The sequence below is a fragment of the Panthera uncia genome, chromosome E1 (genome assembly GCF_023721935.1).
Source record: "Panthera uncia isolate 11264 chromosome E1, Puncia_PCG_1.0, whole genome shotgun sequence".
NCBI lineage: Eukaryota > Metazoa > Chordata > Mammalia > Carnivora > Felidae > Panthera > Panthera uncia.
The window spans coordinates 55,752,537-55,773,165 of NC_064814.1; the positions used below are offsets into that span (position 1 = coordinate 55,752,537).

The window sequence follows — 20,629 nt, forward strand, 5'->3', positions numbered from 1 at the left end:
GGCTCCCAAATTGTGCATTTGAGATCATCTATAAATGTAAAAAACATTGTTGGAAAAAAAATCTCTCTCAAAAATAAACTTAAAAAAAAAAAATCAACCAAACTACATTTGAAGATCTAATTGGCCTTATGAGATGATTCATGAATCCAGGAGCAGCCCATCTAGCGAGTAGAGGGGGCCCCCCCAGGAGCCATACAAATGGAAGGAGGGTGGGGGGCAAGAAAGTGATTAGTGAAAGAAATGGATTGTTCCCGGCAAGGGCAAGGATACTTTCCCTTACAGGGAAGAACAGGGGCCTTATCACACAGACAATGGCTTCCTTTGAATATGGAGGCCCATGTGGCCGACTCACTGGCACCCATCAGAAAATTACTGACCGGCTAAGACTACATTTCGTGGGGAGGTCGACAATGCAATGAGATTAAGTTTTAAGCCCCCCTTTGGGGACTAGGTCTAAGCAATGTCATTCGGGGCCTACTGTTTCCATGTGTATGCATATGTACACGTATATGTATACGTATACGTACATGTATATATGTATGTGTATATGTATATATGTATATGTATATGTGTATGTGTATATGCATATCTATGGTTCTTATAGTTTCCCACGATCAGGGAGGCAGGAGCAAAAGCCAAAAATGACCCTTACTAGCCCCACCCCCTCCCGCTGCTCAGGGTAGGTCAGTTTGCAAAGCAGTAAGAAAAAGACCTGAAATGCTTATTGTCTTCAGAGCCGTAATTTAAAATTGTTTCATTAGTGAGTCTCTTCTTTTTATTATTTTTTTGACGTTTTGCTTTTTAGTTTTGAGAGGGAGAGACAGCGTGAGTGGGGGAGGGGCAGAGAGAGGGAGGGAGACACAGAATCCAAAGCAGGCTCCAGGCTCTGAGCTGTCAGCACAGAGCCCGACAGGGGGCTCAAACCCATGAACCTCAAGATCAGGACCTGAGCCGAAGTTCCACGCTTAACTGAGCCACCCAGGTGCCCCGTCTCTTCTTTTATTTTGAAAGAAAGAAGACAAATGGAGAAGGGACAGAGAGAGAGAGGGGGGTGGGGAAGAATCCCAAGCAGGCGCCCCACTGTCAGCATGGAGCCCGATTCGGGGGCTTGAACGCAGGAACCGTGAGATCATGATCTGAGTTGAAACCAAGATCGGAGTTGAAATCAACCGCCCAGGCGCCCCTTGGTGAATGAAATTTCCTAAATAAGGATGTTGAACTCTCCAGGGGGCAAACGCATTCCAGTTGCACAAGTCCTGGGGAAGTGACCTCTGCACACAGTCACAGTCTTGTAAGCAAAGGAGGCGATGGACGGCTGTCAGCATTACTCTGGGTCCCGCCGCCTCCGGCGTGACTGCAGGAAGGCAGCAGCAGCTGTAGGCCGAGCCCTGCCTCCCCTCGCCCGTAGATGTGTGTCCCTAGGCTATTTATTTAACCTTAACTCTACCTTTAGAAAAAAAAGCCAAAAACAAAAGAACAAAGAGGGTAGCCTCTCAAGTATCTTGATGAATTCTTGTGAGACATAATTTAGATACATTTAAAATGCCAAACACACGCTTAGTTCCTGGTATACTCTTTATACTCTTTTATTTTTGAGAGGCTCTGGGCTGCCAGTAGAGCCCGACTAGGGATTCCAACTCACAAACTGTGAGATCCTGACCTGAGGCAAAACCAAGCCGACTGAGCCACCCAAGTGCCCCTATAGCTGTGATTTTAAATTCTATTCACACCAGAAGACCCCTGGGAGCAGTGACCGTGTTCGGCCCTGTAGCTAATCGCCAAACATTAATGGAATGAATGACCGAATGACTGGATACTGAAGGCTCAATCCTAGGGAAGCAGGTGCTGCCCATTTCTGCCAGGAAGGGATCTGCTAAATCTAGAAGCAAATGCTGAGTTCAGAGGCCCGCACTGGGGCAGCCCTACCCCACAGCTGGATACCGGTTTTGCAGAAACGTCCGCAAACAATTGCTTGCACCACACAGCACTACATTTTAAGGTTTTATTTATTTTTGAAAGAGAAACAGGGTGAGTGGGGGAGGGGCAGAGAGTGAGGGAGACACAGAATGTGAAGCAGCTGCAGGCTCTGAGCTGTCAGCACAGAGCCCGACGCGGCGACGCGGGGCTTGAACCCACGAGCTGTGAGATCCCGACCTGAGCTGAAGTCCTACGTTTAACCGACTGAGCCCCCCAGGCGCCCAGCACTACATTTTGAAAAGAGGAATCCCGAAAGCTTCTTTCTGCAGTTTTTCTGATGAGAACACTCAGGCCCCGACTTGCGTGCTCTCGCACACCCCCAGCCCCACAATCCCACGTATGGGGAAGGGGCACGTAAAACATGCCCCCGAGCCCGGAGGAAGACAGAAGGCACGCCTCGATCAGTGGGCCGAGTGGCCTGGGGCGATGGGACCCTCCCCCTTGCCACAGGCAGGCTTCTGCCTCAGAACCACACACGGCTTCCCTTCCCGGGTCCACAAAGAACAAACTATGGCAGAGAGGAACACATCCAACAACGTAAGGCGAAAGCGGGCTGATTAGTAACATTAGCTGAGGGGTTTTTTTTGGCGCTTTGGTCCTCGTCTGTCCCAGACGTCTGTGGAGATGACGTGGGGGTGCTTCTGAAGATGGGGATGGGGCGGGCTGAGACCGTTGGGCCCGGGTGCCCCCCACGACGCCCCCCTGCTCAGCAGCCCCCCTCTTGGGTCCAGTTTCGGGCGTTGATGAAGAGCTGGAGCCAGGGGGAGGTAGTCAGAGCGTCAAAGGGAGGAGGCTGCCACGCCCACTGCCAAAGCCGCACAGCCCGCTCAGGGTGAGGCATGAGGGCCAGGTGGCGGCCATCGAGGGAGCAGACGCCAGCCACGCCCCCTGGGGACCCGTTGGGGTTCAGGGGATACTGTTCCGTGGGGTTCCCGTCGTCGTCGGCCCAGTGCAGTGGAGCCAAGCCCCTGGCCTCAATCTGGGCTTGGAGTTCCGGAGAAGAAAAAGCCATGTAACCTGGGGAGGGGGGGGGGGGAGAGGAGGAGGGAAGTGAGATCACAGCTTCCCCTCTGCCCCCCCCCACCCCCCACCCGGCCAGACCCTCCCCTGCCTTCGGGAGGCTGACCTTCGCCATGAGCGCTCCACACGGGTAGCACAGCTCCTTCCATCCCTCGAAGCATCAGGGCCGGCCCAGGACCCACCCGCACGCTGGCCCAGCGGGACTCAAAGCGCCCAGACAGGTTGTGGCGAAGCAGGAGGCCCGGCGGGGCCGGCAAGGAGTCCTGGCCCGTCCCCTCTGCCTCCTCGCTGGGGCTACCTCCCACCCAGCCCAGCAGAGCCAGCAACTGACAGCCATTACACACGCCCAGGCTGAAGGTGTCGGGCCGCTTCCGGAAGCGTCTCAGTTCAGCCCCGGCCAGCGGGTGGAAGGTCACAGCAGCGGCCCACCCTAGCAGGGAACACAGAAGTCACGGAGGGACCCGGAACGGAAGCGGATGGCTGCTTTCCGGTTCCAGCCCTGCCATGACCGCCACCCCCGCCCCTCCCAGCACCCAAAATACACACACGTGCACGCAAACTCAGGGCAAATCCAAGGGGAAGAAATAGGTTTATCTGCTTAAATCAGATGTTGCCAAGTCCTGGACCAGAGATGGCCCGTAAGTTTCTTGCCTGGCCAGCGGGGCATGTGCAACGCCTTATTTCACTGCCTAACACTTAAAAATAAGATTTTTGTGGGACGCCTGGGTGGCTCAGTCGGTTAAGTGTTCGGCTCAGGTCACGATCTCGTGGTTCACAGGTTCGAGCCCAGCATCAGGCTCTGTGCTGTCAGCACAGAGCCTGCAGCCTGCTTCAGATTCTGTGTCTCCCTCCCTCTCTGCCCCTCCCCTGCCCCCTAAAATAAAACGTAAAATTTCATATAGGGGCGCCTGGGTGGCTCAGTCAGTTAAGCTGACGACTCTTGACTTCGGCTCAGGTCATGACCTCATGGTTTGTGAGTTCAAGCCCTGAGTTGGGCTCTGTGCTGACAGCGTGGGGCTTGCTTGGGATTCTCTTTGTCTCTGTGCCTCCCCGCCGCTCACGTTCTGTCTCTCTCAAAAATAAATAAACGTTTTTAAAAATAACAAGATTTTGTGCAAAAAAAAAATCTGGATTTTTGGCTTCTCTCGAAAACAAAGACCTGGCCGTGCCGAGCCGGCTTTCTAACAGCACAATCTGCTGGTGTTGAGTGGTGCCCTTTGGTTGAGTCATGTGCCACCCAGCGCTCCCACACCTCATGTCGGTTAGCCACAGGCCTTGTGCTGGCAGCCGGCCCAGAGTCAATGTGCTCTCTCTCCCCGGACTTGGGAGGAGAGAGGCCAATTCTGGGTCAAGAAGGGAGCTAAGGCACCTCCCCGGGAATGGGCGGGGGAGGCCGTGGGCGGAAGCCTGACACCCACCTTTGGCAGAGCCCAGGACATCCGCGTAGCTGAAGCCACCCACGAAGGCCACGCCGCGGAACGTGTCCAGCCCGATTGCCCCAGAGCAGAGGTCCTGCATGGTCACGTCCCACACCTGCCAGGACGGGGAGGGGAAGCTCAGGAGGACAAAGAGCCCGAGGCCCAGCCCCGGCCCTGCTGACGACGACGCTCACCTCGAACCCAGCCGAGTGGAAGCCGTCTGCCATCTCGCGGTCTCCGTTACTGCCCTCCTCTCGCAAGATGGCAACCCGGGGAACGGGACCACCTGGAGGGTGAAGGAGGGTCTCTGGGCCGGAGGGCTCCTTCCCCACCGCCATCCCCCCAGACGCGGCTCCAGGGCAGGCCCTGGCATCGGGCCGTGGGTTCCACCCCGGCCCGGTGTCCGGGAAGCCATGCCTGTGCACACACTGCCTCACCAGGCTCTCGGGGCACGGAAGCTTTGGGGAAGCCGGGGGGCAGGCAGTAAGTGGGCCCCGTCCGCTCCCTGAGCCCCTGCTCTTCCTCTGCCACACAGCGCGGCTCGGCCTGTAGCCGGTCCAGCTGGAAACTCGTCTCCTCCCAGAGCGCTCGCAGCTGCCTCACAGACTCTTCCAGAACCACAGCCCCGTTCACGGACACTCGCACCTACGGGGAGAGGCCAGAGCGAGGACGTCCAACCCGGCCCCCCTCCCCCGGGCCGGCACAGGCGAACCGCGGCCCCCCGCGAGGCGCTGCCCGCTCCCTCACCAGGGCGTGGGGCCCAGCGTCGCCCGTGGCGCCCAGCTCCAGGCAGTGCAGGCCGGCGTCCCGGTAGCACTTCAGCACCTGGGCCAGGTCGGGCCCCCGCACCTCCAGCACCAGGCCCGGCTCCTCGGCGAACAATGCAGGCAGCGCTGGGGGAACAGAGGGGGCGGGAGGGTGACAAGGGTGCCACCGGGGATGCGGAGGTACAACCGGTGGGGGGGGGGGGGCGGGGGGCGGCTAACGGCCGAGTGAGTGCAGGCAAGGATCAGGGGTGGGGTGAGGCCTGGGAGACCACGATCAAGGATGTGGCCTCAGGGTCTCGGGACATCTCAGATGGCAGGGGCAGGGACCTCACCTGGCTCAGTGGTCAGGAAGATGGCAAAGGACTCAGGGAACGGGGGTGGGGATGCTCCATTTTCTCACAGGACATGGGGTCTACGGGGCCCAACCTGCAGGCCACCCAGGCCCGAGTCCAGACCCCCGGCTCCTCACCATCGACCCCAGGGGCAGGCACGTCCACCTCTATCCCACAATTCCCAGCAAAGGCCATCTCTAGCAGGCAGGTGACGAGACCCCCGTCACTGACATCGTGGCCTGAGCAGAGGAGACGGTCTGGAGGAAGGAGAAAAACGCTCAGCAGGCTCAGGGCCCAAACCTGATGGCCCCGCGCCCTCACCCAGCAGGCCACGTGTGGGAACCAGAGAGAGGGGACGCCGCATCCCTCTTGCCCCAGCCTCGCCAGCTCAGCCGGGGAACGCCCGCCACGCATCCGCCACACACACACCGGCTCCGCCAGGGCCCCGCTCACCTCGCAGCAGCCCCTGTGTGATGCGGAAGGCACGCACCAGGTTCTCGGGAAGGTCCAGGTTCGGGGGCTGCTCGCCCAGCTGCGAGAAGCACTGGGCCAGGGCTGTGCCCCCCAGCCGGTGCTGCCCGGGGCTCAGAGGCACGAACAGCAGCCGGCCTGGGGAGACGGGGAAGGGGTGAGGGAGGTGAGCGGCTCGGGACTCCCCACCGCACTCACGGGTGCCAAAGCGGCCGGCACGCGGACGGACCCACAGACCCCCGAACACGTGACACGGCAAGGAGGGGGAAGCATCCACATTTACCTCTGCCCCCAGGACGCTTGAGGTCCGGGGTCACGGTGGCTGTGATGTCCGGACAGACAGCATAGGCCGAGATGACCAGCGACCCTGCAGGGCAAGGAGTGAGACGGTGAGGTGCCAGCCGCGCTCCGCAGGCCCTGCCCCGCTCTCCCCGGGACCCCCCCAGGCCATACCGGGGGCCCGCACGGTCTCAGAGCCGACCCGGGCGGCCATGCTGAGGGAGTCCTTGCCACCGTCCACCGCCACACCCAAGGCCGCCATCACCGCCACCATCGCCGCGCAGGCGTCGGCCAGAGCCGCGCCCTCCCCCGGGAGCTTGGCCGCCCACATCCAGTTCCCGCTGCACTTCACGTCCTGGGGAGCGGTGGACACCGGGCATTAGAGAGGGACAGCCACGTGGAGACCGGGCCGGGGCACAGGGACCGGGAGGTCCCGGGCACGAAGGGCAAGAGGAAAAGGTGAGCGGTGGACGGAGGGGCATCGCAGAGGCCTGCAGCCCCAGGGCAGAAGCCGCAGGGGACTCACCCGGAGGTCGGTGACCAAAGCAAACACCAGGTTGGTGAGGGCTTCGGCCACAGCCAGTCGGGCGGCAACCTTGGGGTCCAGCAGGCTTTTGACCGGCTGCTCTCCTAGAGCCGTGGCAGCCCCTACGAGCTCCTGGTGACTCAATGCCACAACCGCCACGTCGGCCAGAGGGGTCTGCAGGGGCCCAACGCACTGCTGCTGCGCCACCAGGCCGCCCACGGAGCGGTCCACCTGTGGGACCAGGCAGGGTCGGCAAGAGGCCAAGGGACAGGGACGCCGGGGCGCGGGGCGCCAGGCCATCAGGGTGGCCGCCGGGCCCCGTCACTCCTCCCTTGGGCCTGTTGAGCCCCCTCGGCAATCCCAAAGAGTGGGAGGCCAGGGTGGTGAGCAGAGGGAAGGGCACGGGGGACGAGGGGCAGAGCAGGGGTGCAGGGAAACCTTGTTGGTGAGGTATCGCTTGCTGGCCACAGCAGGCAGCCTCAGGACGCGCTCCAGAGCCTGGCGCACACTCAGCCCCGGGGGCAAGGCCAGAGGCCGCAGCACGGGGAGACTCCGCTGCAGGAAGAACTCCTAGGACACAGAAGGCGGCAGGGGTGTGAGCACCCGGGCACACAGGTGAGAAGGCGCACGTCGGCAAAGGGGGAGCCTGAAGAGCCGGGGTGGGGAAGGGAGACAAGCCTCCCTCCCACCCACCCACACGCACCTTCCGAGGCATCTTGCCCAGCACCCAATCCAGCTCCAGGTCCACAGGGGTCGGGGGCGAGGGGGCGTCCCCTTCGCCATTTCTCCCGACGGGACAGTCCCGATCGTCCACCAGCACGATCTACAGACCATGGGAACATGGCCCAGAGGGCATGAGACCGTGAGGCCCAGCAGGGGCCACTTCTAGAAAGCAGCGAGGTACGCTTTCCACCCTCTGCTTGGACTTCCCCTTGAGGGCCCGCCCTCCCCCCCCCCCCCCCCCCCCCCCGGCCCCCGTTTCCCAGTCTGTGAGCCACCGACTCCCGCCCTCCCACTCCCCGCACCTATCCCCTGCTCCAGCCCACCCCCCGCAGCTCCGTGCCCACCCACACGGCCAACTCACCCTCCTGTCTCCGGTAATGGTGCCCACAAAGCAAGCTGGGCAGCGCTCCCGGGCGCTGACACGACTGAGGAAGTCTCGGTCCACGGGCCTCAGCAGAAGAGCATTCGACTCCTGGTACTCGGCCCCCCAGATTTCCAGGGCGTTCAGGGTCGGGTCCCCGAGCTGCATCCACGGGGGAGGAGGAAAGGAAGAGGTCGGTGGGCACTCCCCAGGCTCACGTTTCTGCCAGAAGATGGCGGGGGCCGGCGGGGACGGGGAGGCAGCCAGGCCCCGGGGGGACAAGGCCCACCTGGAAGCGGCTGGTGTAAATGACAGCTCCAGCCGGGTCACTCAGCTCCTTCAGGACGTTGCCTGGTGAGAGGGTGCGTGGGAAGGTGGTGACCTGGCCACGGTCGGGACCCGGCGAACAGAGGACAGTGCGCGGCCTCCCAGGGAGCCCCCGATGCTGTGTGTCCCGCACGGATCACTTCCACACCCTCACCACCAACCACCCCAGGGCAGCAGGCTCCCAACGCCCCAAAGCGGAGCCTCTCCAGAAGGTACAGGGGGTGGAGGATGGGACCTGGGGCCGGGCGGCCAGTCGCAGATCCTCGATGCCCCTCTCTGAGCCGAATCTCGCAAGAGCCCGGGGCGGCCGGGACCCTTGTCCGAACCCCTTCTCTCACCATTGCCACCGGCACCCTGGTCGTGGAGGCTGCAGATGGGGTTCCCCCTGGCGGCCTCCACGCAAGCCCGGATCACACGGTTCATCTTCTGTTCCATCTCCGGGTCTCCCCGCTGCACAGCCCCAAAGTCCAGGTCACTAGAATTGTCTCCCTGCACCTGGGGGAACGCATGGCATAGCTCAGGCGAGGGGGTCCGGGAGCTCACGCCCCACCTGCGCACAGGGCCCCACAACGTCCCGGAGGCTGCATCTGAGCTACTCTCCTCACCTGCACAGACGAGGCGGCTCCACCCCCGACTCCGATCCTGTAGACGGGACCCCCAACCTTTACAACGTCCATGCCTGAGAGGAAGGAAGACAGAGTCTGAACACCGGCGTCAGGATCCCACACAAGCGTCAGCACGAATAAGTTAAGGATACAGGGAAGCAGACAGACCGGGACAGCAATCAGTATTACAAACGCAAGTGTTCTTTGGATAAATACACTTTGAGGAATTCACGCTCCGGATTTATTCACGTAGGCGCAAAGTCACCTATGTACAACATTAAACACTGCAGTATTATTTGTATTACCAGAGAGGAAATACTGTTGACCTTTCTTTAAAAAAATTTTTTTAATGTTTATTTTTGAAAGAGAGAGAGACAGAGTGTGAGCGGGGGAGGTGCAGAGAGGGAGACACAGAATCTGAAGCAGGCTCCCGGCTCTGAGCTGTCAGCACAGAGCCCAACATGGGGCTCAAAACGATGAACTGCCAGATCATGACCTGAGACGAAATCGGGCGCTTAATCGACTGAGCCACCCAGGCACCCCTTGGCCAACTGATTTTTGACAAGAGTCCCAAGACAATTCAAGAAGGTACGAATAGTCTTTTCAAAACATGGTGTTAGGACAACTGGATATCCACATATAAAAGGGAGAAGTTAGACTCCTACCTCACACCATATACAAAAATTCATTCAAAACATATCAGAAACCTAAATGTAAGAGCTAAAAACTATAAAAATAATATACAAAAAACACAGCTGTGAATCTTTAGGACTTCCTAAACATAAGGGTTAAAAGCTATAAAAAATATTACAAGAAAACACCGCTGTAAATCTTAAGGACTTTGGCTTAGGCGATGATTTCTTAGTCGTGACATCAAAACCATAAGCAGCAAAAGAAAAAATAGATAAACCAGACTTTACCAAAATTAAAAACATTGGGGTTTCATAAGACACCACGAAGAAAGTAAAAAGACAACCCACAGAATAGGATATATTTGCAAATCATGTACCTACCCGATAAAAGTCTAGCATCTAGAATATATAAAACTCTTATAACTACACAAAAAAGACAACCCAATTTAAAAATGGACAAAGAGGGGCGCCTGGGTGGCTCAGTCGGTTAAGCAGCCGACTTCGACTCAGGTCATGATCTCATGGTCCGTGAGTTCGAGCCCCGCGTCGGGCTCTGTGCTGAGAGCTCAGAGCCTGGATGGAGCCTGTTTCAGATTCCGTGTCTCCCTCTCTCTGACCCTCCCCTGTTCATGCTCTGTCTCTCCCTGTCTCAAAAATAAGTAAAACGTTAAAAAAAAAAAAAAAAAAAATGGACAAAGAAACTGGCGTAGCTGCTCCGGAAAACAGTATGGAGGTTCCTCAGAAAATGAAAAATAAAACTACCCTACGACCCAGCAATTGCACTACTGGGTATTTATCCAAAGGATACAAGTGTGCTCTTTCGAAGGGACACATGCACCCCCATGTTTATAGCAGCACTATCGACAATAACCAAAGTGTGGAAAGAGCCCAAATGTCCAACGACAGACAAATGGATAAAGAACATGTGGTATATGTAGGCAATGGAGCATTATTTGGCAGTAAAAAAAATGAAAACTTGCCATTTGCAGTAACATGGATGGAACTAGAGGGTACTATGCTCAGCGAAATTAGTCAGAGAAAGACAAGTATCATATGACTTCACTCATACGTGGAATTTAAGATACAAAACAGAAGAACATAGGGGAAGGGAAGCAAAAATAATATAAAAACAGGGAAGGGGACAAAACATAAGGGATTTACTCTTAAATATAAAGAGTAAACTGGGGCGCTTGCGTGGCTCAGTCAGTTAAGTGTCCGACTTCGGCTCAGGTCATGGTCTCACCTTGTGGGTTCGAGCCCCACGTTGGGCTCTGTGCTGACAGCTCGGAGCCTGGAGCCTGCTTCCGATTCTGGGTCTCCCTCTCTCTCTGCCCCTCCCCCACTAATGCTCTCTCACTCTCAAAAATAAATTAAAGAAAAAACCATTTAAAAATAATCAAAGAAAAAGAATAAACTGAGGGCTGCTGGAGGGGTTATGGGTGGAGGATGGGCTAAATGGGCAAGTGGCATTAAGGAGAACACTTGTTGGGACGAGCACTGGGTGTTATACGTAGGGGATGAGTCACGGGAATCTACTCCTGAAATCATTAGTGCACTATATGGTAACTAACTTGGATGTAAATTTAAAAAATTAATAAAAACAAATAAAATAAAAATGGACAAAGAGGGGTGCCTGGATGGCTCAGTAGGCTAAATGTCTGCCTCTTGGTTTTGGCTTAGGTCATGATCTCAGTTGTGAGATCAAGCCCCGCATTGGGTTCTGCGCTGGGCATAGAGCCTGCTTAGAATTCTCTCTCTTCCTTTCTACCTCTCCCCCGTTCACACTCTGTCTCTCACAAATTAATTAATTTAAAAAAAAATGGACAAAGAATCCAGACAGACATTTCACCACGGAAGACATACAAACGCATATGAAGAGTCTCAACGTCATCAGTCATTAGGGAAACGCAAATCAAAACCACAACGAGACACGACTTTATGACACGGGATGGTTAGAATCAAAAAAGATCAACAAGACTTTGTGAGGATGTGGAGAAATCAGAACCCTCTTACATTGCTGGGGGGAGCGTGAAAGGGTCCAGCTGCTTTGGAAAACAGTCTGGCCATTTTTCAAAAAGTTACACGGAGGGGCGCCTGGGTGGCTCAGTCGGTTGAGCGGCCGACTTCGGCTCAGGTCACGATCTCGCGGTCCGTGAGTTTGAGCCCCGCGTCGGGCTCTGGGCTGACAGCTCAGAGCCTGGAGCCTGTTTCAGATTCTGTGTCTCCCTCTCTCTGACCCTCCCCCGTTTATGCTCTGTCTCTCTCTGTCTCAAAAATAAATAAATGTTAAACAAAATTAAAAAAAAAAAAAAGGGTGACCTTTATGATACACAAATTACATCTCTATTTTATTAAAAAACAGAAGTGTGCACATATGTTCCTTATCTAAAAAAAGGGATAAATATACATATAGGACTGTTTTCTTTCCCTTTTTTTTTTTTTTAAATGTTTATTTATTTCTGAGAGAGAGAGAGACAGAGCGGGAACAGACAAGGGGCGGAGAGAGAGGGAGACAGAATCGGAAGCAGGCTCCAAGCTCTGGGCTGTCAGCACAGAGCCCGACAAGGGGCTCGAACTCATAAACCATGAGATCATGACCTGAGCCGAAGTCGGACGCTTAACCCGACTGAGCATACCAGGTGCCCTCATATAGGTCTGTTTTCTTAAACAAGTTCTTTCCTTTTAGCACGCATGAGTGGAGGGGCAGAGAGAGGGAGAGAGGGAATCCCAAGCAGGCTCCACGCTCGCATCGAGCCCGACGCGGGGCTCAGTCTCACGAACTGTGAAAACATAACCTGAGCCGAAATCAAAAGTCAGGTGCTTAACCGACTGAGTCACCTGGGCGCCCCAGGTCTGTTTATATATGCTGGAAATATCTCCAGTAAGGTACGCAAGTAACTGGTTAACAGTGATTATCTCTAGGGAGAGAAACATGGTGGCTGGAGGTCAAGGGAAGGACAGTTTTTGCTGTATAACCTTTTTTGCCTTTTAAATTCTGAACCATGTGACTGGGTCACCTATTCAATACACGGGACCTGGTTCGTATCTTGATCGTACCCCACGATCCAGCACAGGGTGGGGCCTGACAAATGGTTGCCCACCTGAACCGAGCAAGCAGATAAAAGCCCCTGGAGGACAGCGCTGGTTGCCTCGACTTAGCAGGGCAGGCCCCTGGCGGGTAGAAGGAAACAGGTGCACACAGGGGCAACACAGACGGAGACGGCCCCATGGGCATAAAGCGCCGTCCTGCCTTGAAAACCTACACTGGGGAGAAGACACAGGAGCTGGGAGATTAAAAACAAACCCCTTGATCGTCAGGGGAAGGGAAGGAAAAATATAAACAGAGAGGGAGGCAAACCGTAAGAGGCTCTTAAATACAGAGAACAAACTGAAGGTTGATAGGTGTGGGGAAAATGGGTGATGGGCATGGAGGAGGGCACTTGTTGGGATGAGCATTGGGTGCTGTATGTAAGCGATGAATCACTGGGTTCTACTCCTGAAGCCAAGACCATAGTGTATGTTAAATAACTTGAGAATAAGAAAAAAAAAATATGTGCGTGTGTGTATAAATAAATAATAAACACATAAAAACGAACCCTAGCGTAGCCTCTAAATTCCCCTCCAGCAGCTGCTGGGTGCTGCGGACAAAGCCGGCTGGATATGGAGAAGGGGGGTGGGCTCTTACCTGGCTCTGGGGGCTCCTTGCTCACATGCTCAGCTTCCATGGACCCAATGCCCCCGCTAAACATGATGGGTTTGATCCACTCACGCCGCTGGCCGTCCGGGAGCTGGAGGCCCAAGGAGCGGGCGAAGCCTGGAGCGTGGACACCACAGGCAGTGGGGACAGAGGCCAGTCAGTACCGCCCCCCACAACCCAGCGCTCACTCAGTCATTCACCCCACCCCCCCTCTAGTACTAGGTGCCCGTTAACCCCCACACCCCCAGCCTCACCGGCCAGCACTGGCTCCCCGAACTTGTTGCCGTAATCAGAAGCCCCATTACTGGCCTCAATGGCGACCTCCAGGGGTCGGGCAAAGTTCTCAGGATACTGGAAGCTTGGGTCCTCCCAGGGCAAATTGTAACCTGGAAGGAAAGGGGAAGGTTGGCTGTAAAGACAGAAGACAGGGGCGCCTGGGTGGCTCAGTTGGTTAAGCGGCCGACTTCGGCTCAGGTCACGATCTCGCCGTCCGTGAGTTCTAGCCCCGCGTCGGGCTCTGTGCTGACAGCTCAGAGCCTGGAGCCTGCTTCATATTCTGTGTCTCCCTCTCTCTGACCCTCCCCTGTTCATGCTCTGTCTCTCCCTGTCTCAAAAATAAATAAACGTTAAAAAAAAAAAAAAAAAAAAAGACGACAGAGGCGCCAGGGTCCTTTGGGAAGAGTCTAATCCACCAAGGACCGTCCGTGTGGGTGGAATGTCCTGCTTCTGGAAGTTCTATCTCAAGGAGGTGTAGAGCCTGTGATTAAGCGCCGATCTTGTTCCCCACCTCCCACACCAGCCTTTCTTGAGTCTTGGGATCAGAGTTCTTAGGGCTCTCTAAGAAATTAGACTTTGGGGGCAGGTGGTGATCATTGAGACTGACCCAACACCATGTTTCGTTGCTGAGCAGATGCTATTTTATAAAGAAAACTGCAGGAGGCGCCTGGGTGGCTCAGTCGGTTAAGCATCAGACTCTTGGTTTTGGCTCAGGCCATGATTCCATGAGCCGTGAGTTGGGCTCTGTGCTGAGAGCGCGGGGCCTGCTTGGGATTCTCTCTCTCTCCATCTCTCTCTGCCCTCCCCCACTGATGCTTGAGGTCTCTCTCAAAACATAAATAAACTTAAAAAAAAAGAAAGAACATTGCAGTTCTGCAAAGCCTATCTGGGCACCTGGGTCTCCCCTGGGCTTAAGAGTCCTCACGGCCACAGTCCGTGAAAGGCCAGCTACACTGGAGCCCTGCCTCCCAAGAAAAGGCACCCAGGATGACCTTAAGAAACAGAGGTGCTCCAGGCCTGCCGGGACAGGGAAGGGACGGCAGGGAGCAAAGAGGCAGGACCTGGGATGTGCAGGTTTCCAAAGCAGTAGCCAGCAGTCCCAGCCACCACGTGGGCGCCACGGCCCGTGCACTGGACATCTCGGATCCGGCCCCCGGTGCCTGTGGTCGCCCCACTGAAGGGGGCTACTCCTGTAAAGAGACGGGGGAGAGGTATGGGTACCACAGAGAGAGACCCCAGCCCTGCCCACTCCATTAAAACTCAGGACAACCAGCCTGTCTGTTTTCCCAGACCCAGCCGAGGACCTTCACTCTACCCTACACTCCGAGCTCCCTCACCTGTCCCCAGGACCCAGCTCACCTGTGGGGAAGTTGTGGGTCTCCGCCGTGAAGACGACATGTCTCAGCGCCCGCTGCTGCCGGAAGCAGCTTGGTCGCGTGGGGTCCTCGGGCTGTAGGAATCGGACCTCCTTCCCTTGGATTGCGCTGTGGACACATTGGTTCTGGACCTTGCTTCCTTCCTGGGGTCTGCGCTTACCCCGTGAAGGCTTGGGGCCTCCCCTCTCCTGGACCCGAGGCCACCCCAGCCTAGGACCCAGCCCACCTGCTGTTGTCACAGAACTTGAGGACGTTGTTGGGGTTCGAGGACGCCTGAGTGCTCATGATGGCCTCAAACAGGGAGTGCGTCATCTCCTGCCCATCCATGTGGAGCTGGCCCTTGAAGAACCAGTGTCGGCTGTGCTCGCTGCAGGGGTGACGGGGGAGCGGGGGGAGGGCCGGCAGAAACACGGGTCACTTCGCACACCGTGCCGGCTCTCCCCACCAGCGTCAGCAACCGTTACGGTACAGCCAGCCCTCACTCAGATAACAGGTCACGCCAGATTCCCAAGCCCACAAGCCTCAAACGTTCTTTCACTGTGGACCGCTCAGACTCAAAGTGAGTAGGGTGTCAAGACGTGAATGGAGACGACTGCAATGGACGTGGAGCCCGGGCCCCCAGACAGACTCGGGGACGCCCCCGTGCCAAAAGACAGCCGTGAAGGCGAGTCCCTGCGCCCTCCCCTTCCAACCTCCACGGGCTCAGACATCAGGATGGCCCCCATTCCTTCCCACCTATTGGACTGAGCCAGGTCGAAGGCCTCCACGGTGCTGGGGTTCCGCTTTAGCTCCTGGAAGCGTTTGGTGTAGAAATCCAGGTCCCAGGAGTCTAGGGCCAGGCCTAGGAGACAACCACGGGAAGAGCGGACGGTGGGGTGCGGGCCCCCACCGTCACGGGTCCCGGCATCCCGACTGGCCTCGCCGGGGCCTGCCTCCCGGGCACCCCTGCTCACCTAGCTCCTGGTTGGCTTTTTCCAGGGCACGCCGGCCCTCTGCCAGGATGTCGATCCGGCCGTTGAGAGGTGCTGACATGCTCCGAAGGGAGAAGCTCTGGATGGGCCGCGGGAAGTACTGCTCCGTCATCCGGTCATGCAGGGCAGCCAGAGCCAGGGTCTTCGTCTCAGAGGAAGGGGGCTTGGCAAACTAGGGGCGGAGACACACGCAGAGGGCAGGGGGCGGAGAGCTGAAGAGTGGACAAAATGGTGCACCCCGGTCCTCTAAGTCACGCAGGGCCAGCCCACTGCTGTCTCCGTGGTGCCCGTGTTCTGATTAGAACACGCCCCTGCCAGGCACGAGTCCACATAAGGGGCGCACAGGCTGGCCTTCTGTCCCGTTCAGCCCTCGACCGGGTAGCCTCAGGCAGTGAACAACTTGCAAACAGGACAGGCCTAAAGCCAAGAGCTCCTCCCCGTTTCTCCTTTACTATCTCCGTAAAGTTCAGGACCTCATCTCTTTATCTCGGGCCTCACCGAGAGCAGGTAGCGCCGGGTAGTCTCCACGCGATCCACAGCCCCCAGCCCCGCGGCCCAGCACACGGACACGACGTTGGTAGAGGCTGGGGTGGAGAAGTTCAGCCTGAGGAGTGGGCCGGATGGTTAGGACCCCAGAGCCCCGGTTTCAGTGGCTTTCCGGGTGGGGTGTGGCGTTCCGGGCAGGGAGAAGGACGGAACGAAGGGAGTACAGATCCGCCAAGGATCGAGATGGGAGGAAGGAGAGGAATGGAAGCAGAAGGGGTGGGCAGTGTGCCTGCAAGGGAGGAATGCCTGAGAACACGGAGTGGATCGCCCTGGGCTGAGACACTTGCCTGGGCCCAACCTCCAGCAGTAGGTCGCTGGAGTCAGAACGGAGCCAGGACTCCTGGGCAACATCACCCGGTAACAAGGGGCAGCCAAAGAGCCACGTGAGCTTCTTCATCTCCTCGGCGCTTGGGAGGGAGTCGGCTGCACGGAGGGACAGGGCAAGGATACCTTGAGACACGGCCCCCGGCCTGGTAGACCTCCCCCAAGAGTCCGATACGTGGCCCAACCTGTCCAGTTCACGTTGTAGCACAGCTCGGTCTTGACAGCCTGCAGCTCTGGCAATTTCCCTTGCAGCTTCCTCCGCGTGTGTCCAGAGGCCGCCCTCTCATGGCCAGAGGGACGGACATAGAAGTGAAGGACTGAGGGCATCTCTGCAGGTGTCCCGTACTGGAGAGAGGAGTTAGGTTCCTAAAAAGTAACACCCACTATAACCTGTCAAACTGATTTCACATTCCAAAGACAGATGAGGCCTTGGAGGCATTAGGGATGGGGTGGGGGAGAGAGGGGCATGTTCAGAGGTACTCTGAAAAACGGAAGCTTGGGGGTCTTAATTAATCCTGCAAAATGTAGGAACAGGGACATTCTCGACACACGCTCCTCGCCGGGCCCCCACGCACGGTCTTAGGAACATAACTATGAGTAACACAGAAACCATTTCCGCCCTTGTACAGATCACATTTTATTGAGGGAGACAGGCAAGGACTCAAACGTTTCCGGGCCACTGTGGTTAGGGCCAAGAGACTGTGGGTACCAACCTAGCACTTTAGGAATTAAGAAAGACTTTCAGGGAAAAATAGCATCGAAGTGTCAATCTATAGGATGAGCCGGACTGGGCCCAGCTGGGGAAGTCAGATGACACCATTCTTCTGACACTCTTCTGCCTTCTGAGGCACCTGCTGGGAACCTGCCCTTCATTCTCTTCCCTCTACATGCTCTTCCTAAGTGACTTTGTGCAAACTCGTGGCTTTAAATACCGTCTGGTAGACTGAGCAACTGAAAATGCCAGCATTCAACCATTTCTTTTAACCAAAAATGGCAATTTCATATTATTTGAGTTGCTATCTGCCAACAGATTCCCTAACTTAACTCAATCTTGACTCTCCCTGAAACTCCAAAGCAGCACGTTAAAATGCTCACATGACTGGGGTGCTCGCTCAGCTGGCTGAGTCAGTGGAGCGTGCAACTCTTGTGAGTTCGAGTTCCACGTGGGGTGGAGAGATTACATCTAGATAAAATCTTTAAAATATAATAATAAAATGCGGGGCGCCTGGGTGGCTCAGTCGGTTGTTGAGTGTCCGACTTCGGCTCAGGTCACGATCTCGCGGTTCATGGGTTTGAGCCCCGCGTCAGGCTCTGTGCTGACAGCTCAGAGCCTGGAACCTTGCTTCTGATTCTGGGTCTCCCTCTCCCTCTCTCTCTCTCTCTGCCCTCTCCCGCTCATTCTGTCTCTGTCTCCCAAAAATAAACATTAACAAAACTTAAACAATAAAAAGTAATAAAACAAAATATAATAATAAAATGAAATGCTTATGTGACATCTCCACATAGATGTGCCATAAACACAGATGATTGTCCGTTTTGGCCAAAACAGAAATTTTGATTCCTCACTCCTCCAGACCTGCTATTCTCCCAGTTTTCTCCCTCCGGTCAACACTAACAAACCAGCTGCTCAAGCCAAAAATACAGTCTACCTTAATTCTTCTTTCTCTGAGCCCTCTCTGTATACCCAATCTGCCAGCAAAGCCCTTTCCAAACATATCCCCGGATCTGTCCACATCCTTCCATCACCTGTTACCATCTGTCACTACGATCACTCACTTGGGACCTCCTGAATAGCACCCCAATCCCACTCCCGCCCTAGCCACCAGCCACTTGGCATATTTCAACATCAATGAGATCATGGCTTCTCGTCACACGTGGTAAAAACCTTCCAACCCAGTACCTGGCTTTCCTAGTCTGGCCACTGCCCACTACTCCAACCCTATCTTATGCCACACTCTTTTTCATCCACAAGGCCCCACCACACTGGCTTCTTTTCTATTTCTCTTAACTTGTCAATCTCAGTTCTGGAAGGTATTTTTCTCACGTGGATATTTGCACAGCTAGCACTTTTGTGACTTAGATTCCTGGCGAAATCACCTTCTTGGAAGGGACTTCCTTGATCCACCCTTCTGAACTAGCCCCTCTCAGACAGCCCTGTTTTATTTAATTAATTTAGGTTGTTTTTCAAGTGTATTTATTTTGAGAGAGAGAGAGGGAGGGAGAGAGATAATCCCAAGCAGGCTCTGGTGGTGTCAGCACAGAGCTGGATGCGGGGCTCAAACTCACGAACCTTGAGAGCATGACCTGAGCTGAAATCAAGAGTTGGACACTTTACCGACGGAGCCACCCAGGAAAGCCTAATTTAATGTTTAATATTTGCATATAACCTAATTAGTCATAATTAAAGTGAATTACAACTAATGTAAATTTAATTAATTATAAAATATAAGCTTTAGAATTATATATGATTAACTTAAATGATTATTAATCCAGTGCTTATCAGTACCTGACATTTTAATTCATTTTAAGCTCTACCTGCCCCACTAGCCCAAAATCTCCATTCGGGCCAGGCCTCATTTCCGTGAACGATGATGCTCCTGACCGATCAGTCTCGATCCCCGCCTTTCTCAGCGCTCCCCACCCGCTTCTGATCACCCTTTTCTGAAGCTGGGCCCCCTCCCAGTTGTCCTTTATACCGTCCTTCCTATAGGGATTATCACACGTGGGCCATCTGACTTTCGTCTATCACTCCGTAAACAGAAGCCCCAAGAGCTCAGGGACAGGCTTGCCCACGGCAGGGCTGCATCCCCAACGGCTAGCATGACATAATCGAGGAGGTCCCAGGCTTTGCGTTGGCCGAGCGCTCCGGGCGAGAGGGGCTGAGGGTACGCGGGGAGTGTGCCCTGCCGCGCGGCTCGGGAAGGCGCGCAAGGTCGCACGACTGCGCCGCTGCTGGACACAGCTGGGCCGGGCCCGCTAGGGACACGGACGCGGCCTGAGTCAGACCTGGAGAGGGTGGCGAAAGGGTGTGGCAAACAAGGTGTCAGGACTGACGCGTGATAGCCATACGCACGTGGAGTCCACGATCTCGGGTCCAGAGGTTCTCGAAAGAAAGCCCGCCCGTGGAGCCCGGAAGAGGCGGGGCTCACTCCCGTGGGCGGGGCCGCCGAGCCAACTTCCGGTACCTTCCTCCCCCGCCCCCCCTCGCACCCCCCCCAGCTTGTGTAGCTCAATAATGGGCCGAGTTCTTGGTTTTGGGGGTTTTGTTTTTGTTTTTGTTTTTGTTTTTTTTGGAAATACGGTAGGTCCCATGGCCTGCCCTCCCCGGTGCCCGTGTAAACCGTGACGGAGACAGGAACTTTGAATGCAGGAAACGGAACGAGAAGCATCGTCCTTGTCCAGGACTCAGTTTCCCTCTCCCTCCTACTTTGGCTTTCTTTCACTTTTTTCTTTAATAAATGAATAGATTTACTTAATTCTTTTTTTTTTAATTTTTTTTTAACGTTTATTTGTTTTTGAGACAGAGAGAGACAGAGCATGAACAGGGGAGGAGCAGAGAGAGAGGGAGACACAGAATCTGAAACAGGCTCCAGGCTCTGAGCTGTCAGCACAGAGCCCGACTCGGGGCTCGAACCCACGGACCGTGAGATCATGACCTGAGCCGAAGTCGGATGCTTAACTGACCAAGCCACCCAGGCGCCCCTAGATTTACTTAATTCTTAGCAGAGTGGGAGGCCTACATTTTTAATTTCCACACTCTCGCCAGTGACAGTAACAATGACAACAATAGGAAGACATTCACGAAACGCCCGTTGAGGCACTTGACAGGATCTCGTTTGATCTTCACAAAAACCCTTGGTGTACAGATGTGGGAGCTGAGGTTCCTCGCAACGACTTGTTACCTGGTTTTGTCACTTGGCACTTTCTACGTATGTACACATTTTTTTGTGCATTTTTTTAAACCCTCGTAATACATAAATACATGGTTTGTATCAGTGAGG

At 55.4% G+C, this 20,629-nt stretch overlaps 1 protein-coding gene across 2 annotated transcripts; it reads right to left on the reverse strand.

Annotated features, from left to right (window-relative positions):
* Nucleotides 1–1,988: 1,988 nt before the first annotated feature.
* PFAS (phosphoribosylformylglycinamidine synthase) lies at nucleotides 1,989–19,798 on the reverse strand. Of its 2 annotated transcripts, none has more exons than XM_049636987.1 (28): nucleotides 19,702–19,798; nucleotides 16,814–16,994; nucleotides 16,592–16,727; nucleotides 16,257–16,362; nucleotides 15,741–15,930; nucleotides 15,523–15,628; nucleotides 15,014–15,154; nucleotides 14,771–14,895; nucleotides 14,473–14,601; nucleotides 13,390–13,521; nucleotides 13,124–13,252; nucleotides 8,807–8,880; nucleotides 8,540–8,696; nucleotides 8,164–8,225; nucleotides 7,875–8,036; nucleotides 7,494–7,613; nucleotides 7,229–7,360; nucleotides 6,791–7,021; nucleotides 6,439–6,619; nucleotides 6,269–6,352; nucleotides 5,968–6,123; nucleotides 5,652–5,771; nucleotides 5,163–5,308; nucleotides 4,853–5,060; nucleotides 4,610–4,701; nucleotides 4,416–4,530; nucleotides 3,104–3,427; nucleotides 1,989–2,994 (listed from the first exon to the last, which is right to left on the reverse strand). In XM_049636987.1, exons 2-28 carry the CDS (start codon nucleotides 16,953–16,955, stop codon nucleotides 2,684–2,686), a joined length of 4,011 nt encoding a protein of 1,336 aa, XP_049492944.1. In that variant the 5' UTR covers nucleotides 16,956–16,994; nucleotides 19,702–19,798; the 3' UTR covers nucleotides 1,989–2,683. The 2 variants fall into 2 exon arrangements, with proteins under 2 accessions (XP_049492944.1, XP_049492945.1); XM_049636988.1 differs by having other exon boundaries at nucleotides 19,635–19,798.
* Between the last annotated feature and the right edge of the window lie 831 nt (nucleotides 19,799–20,629).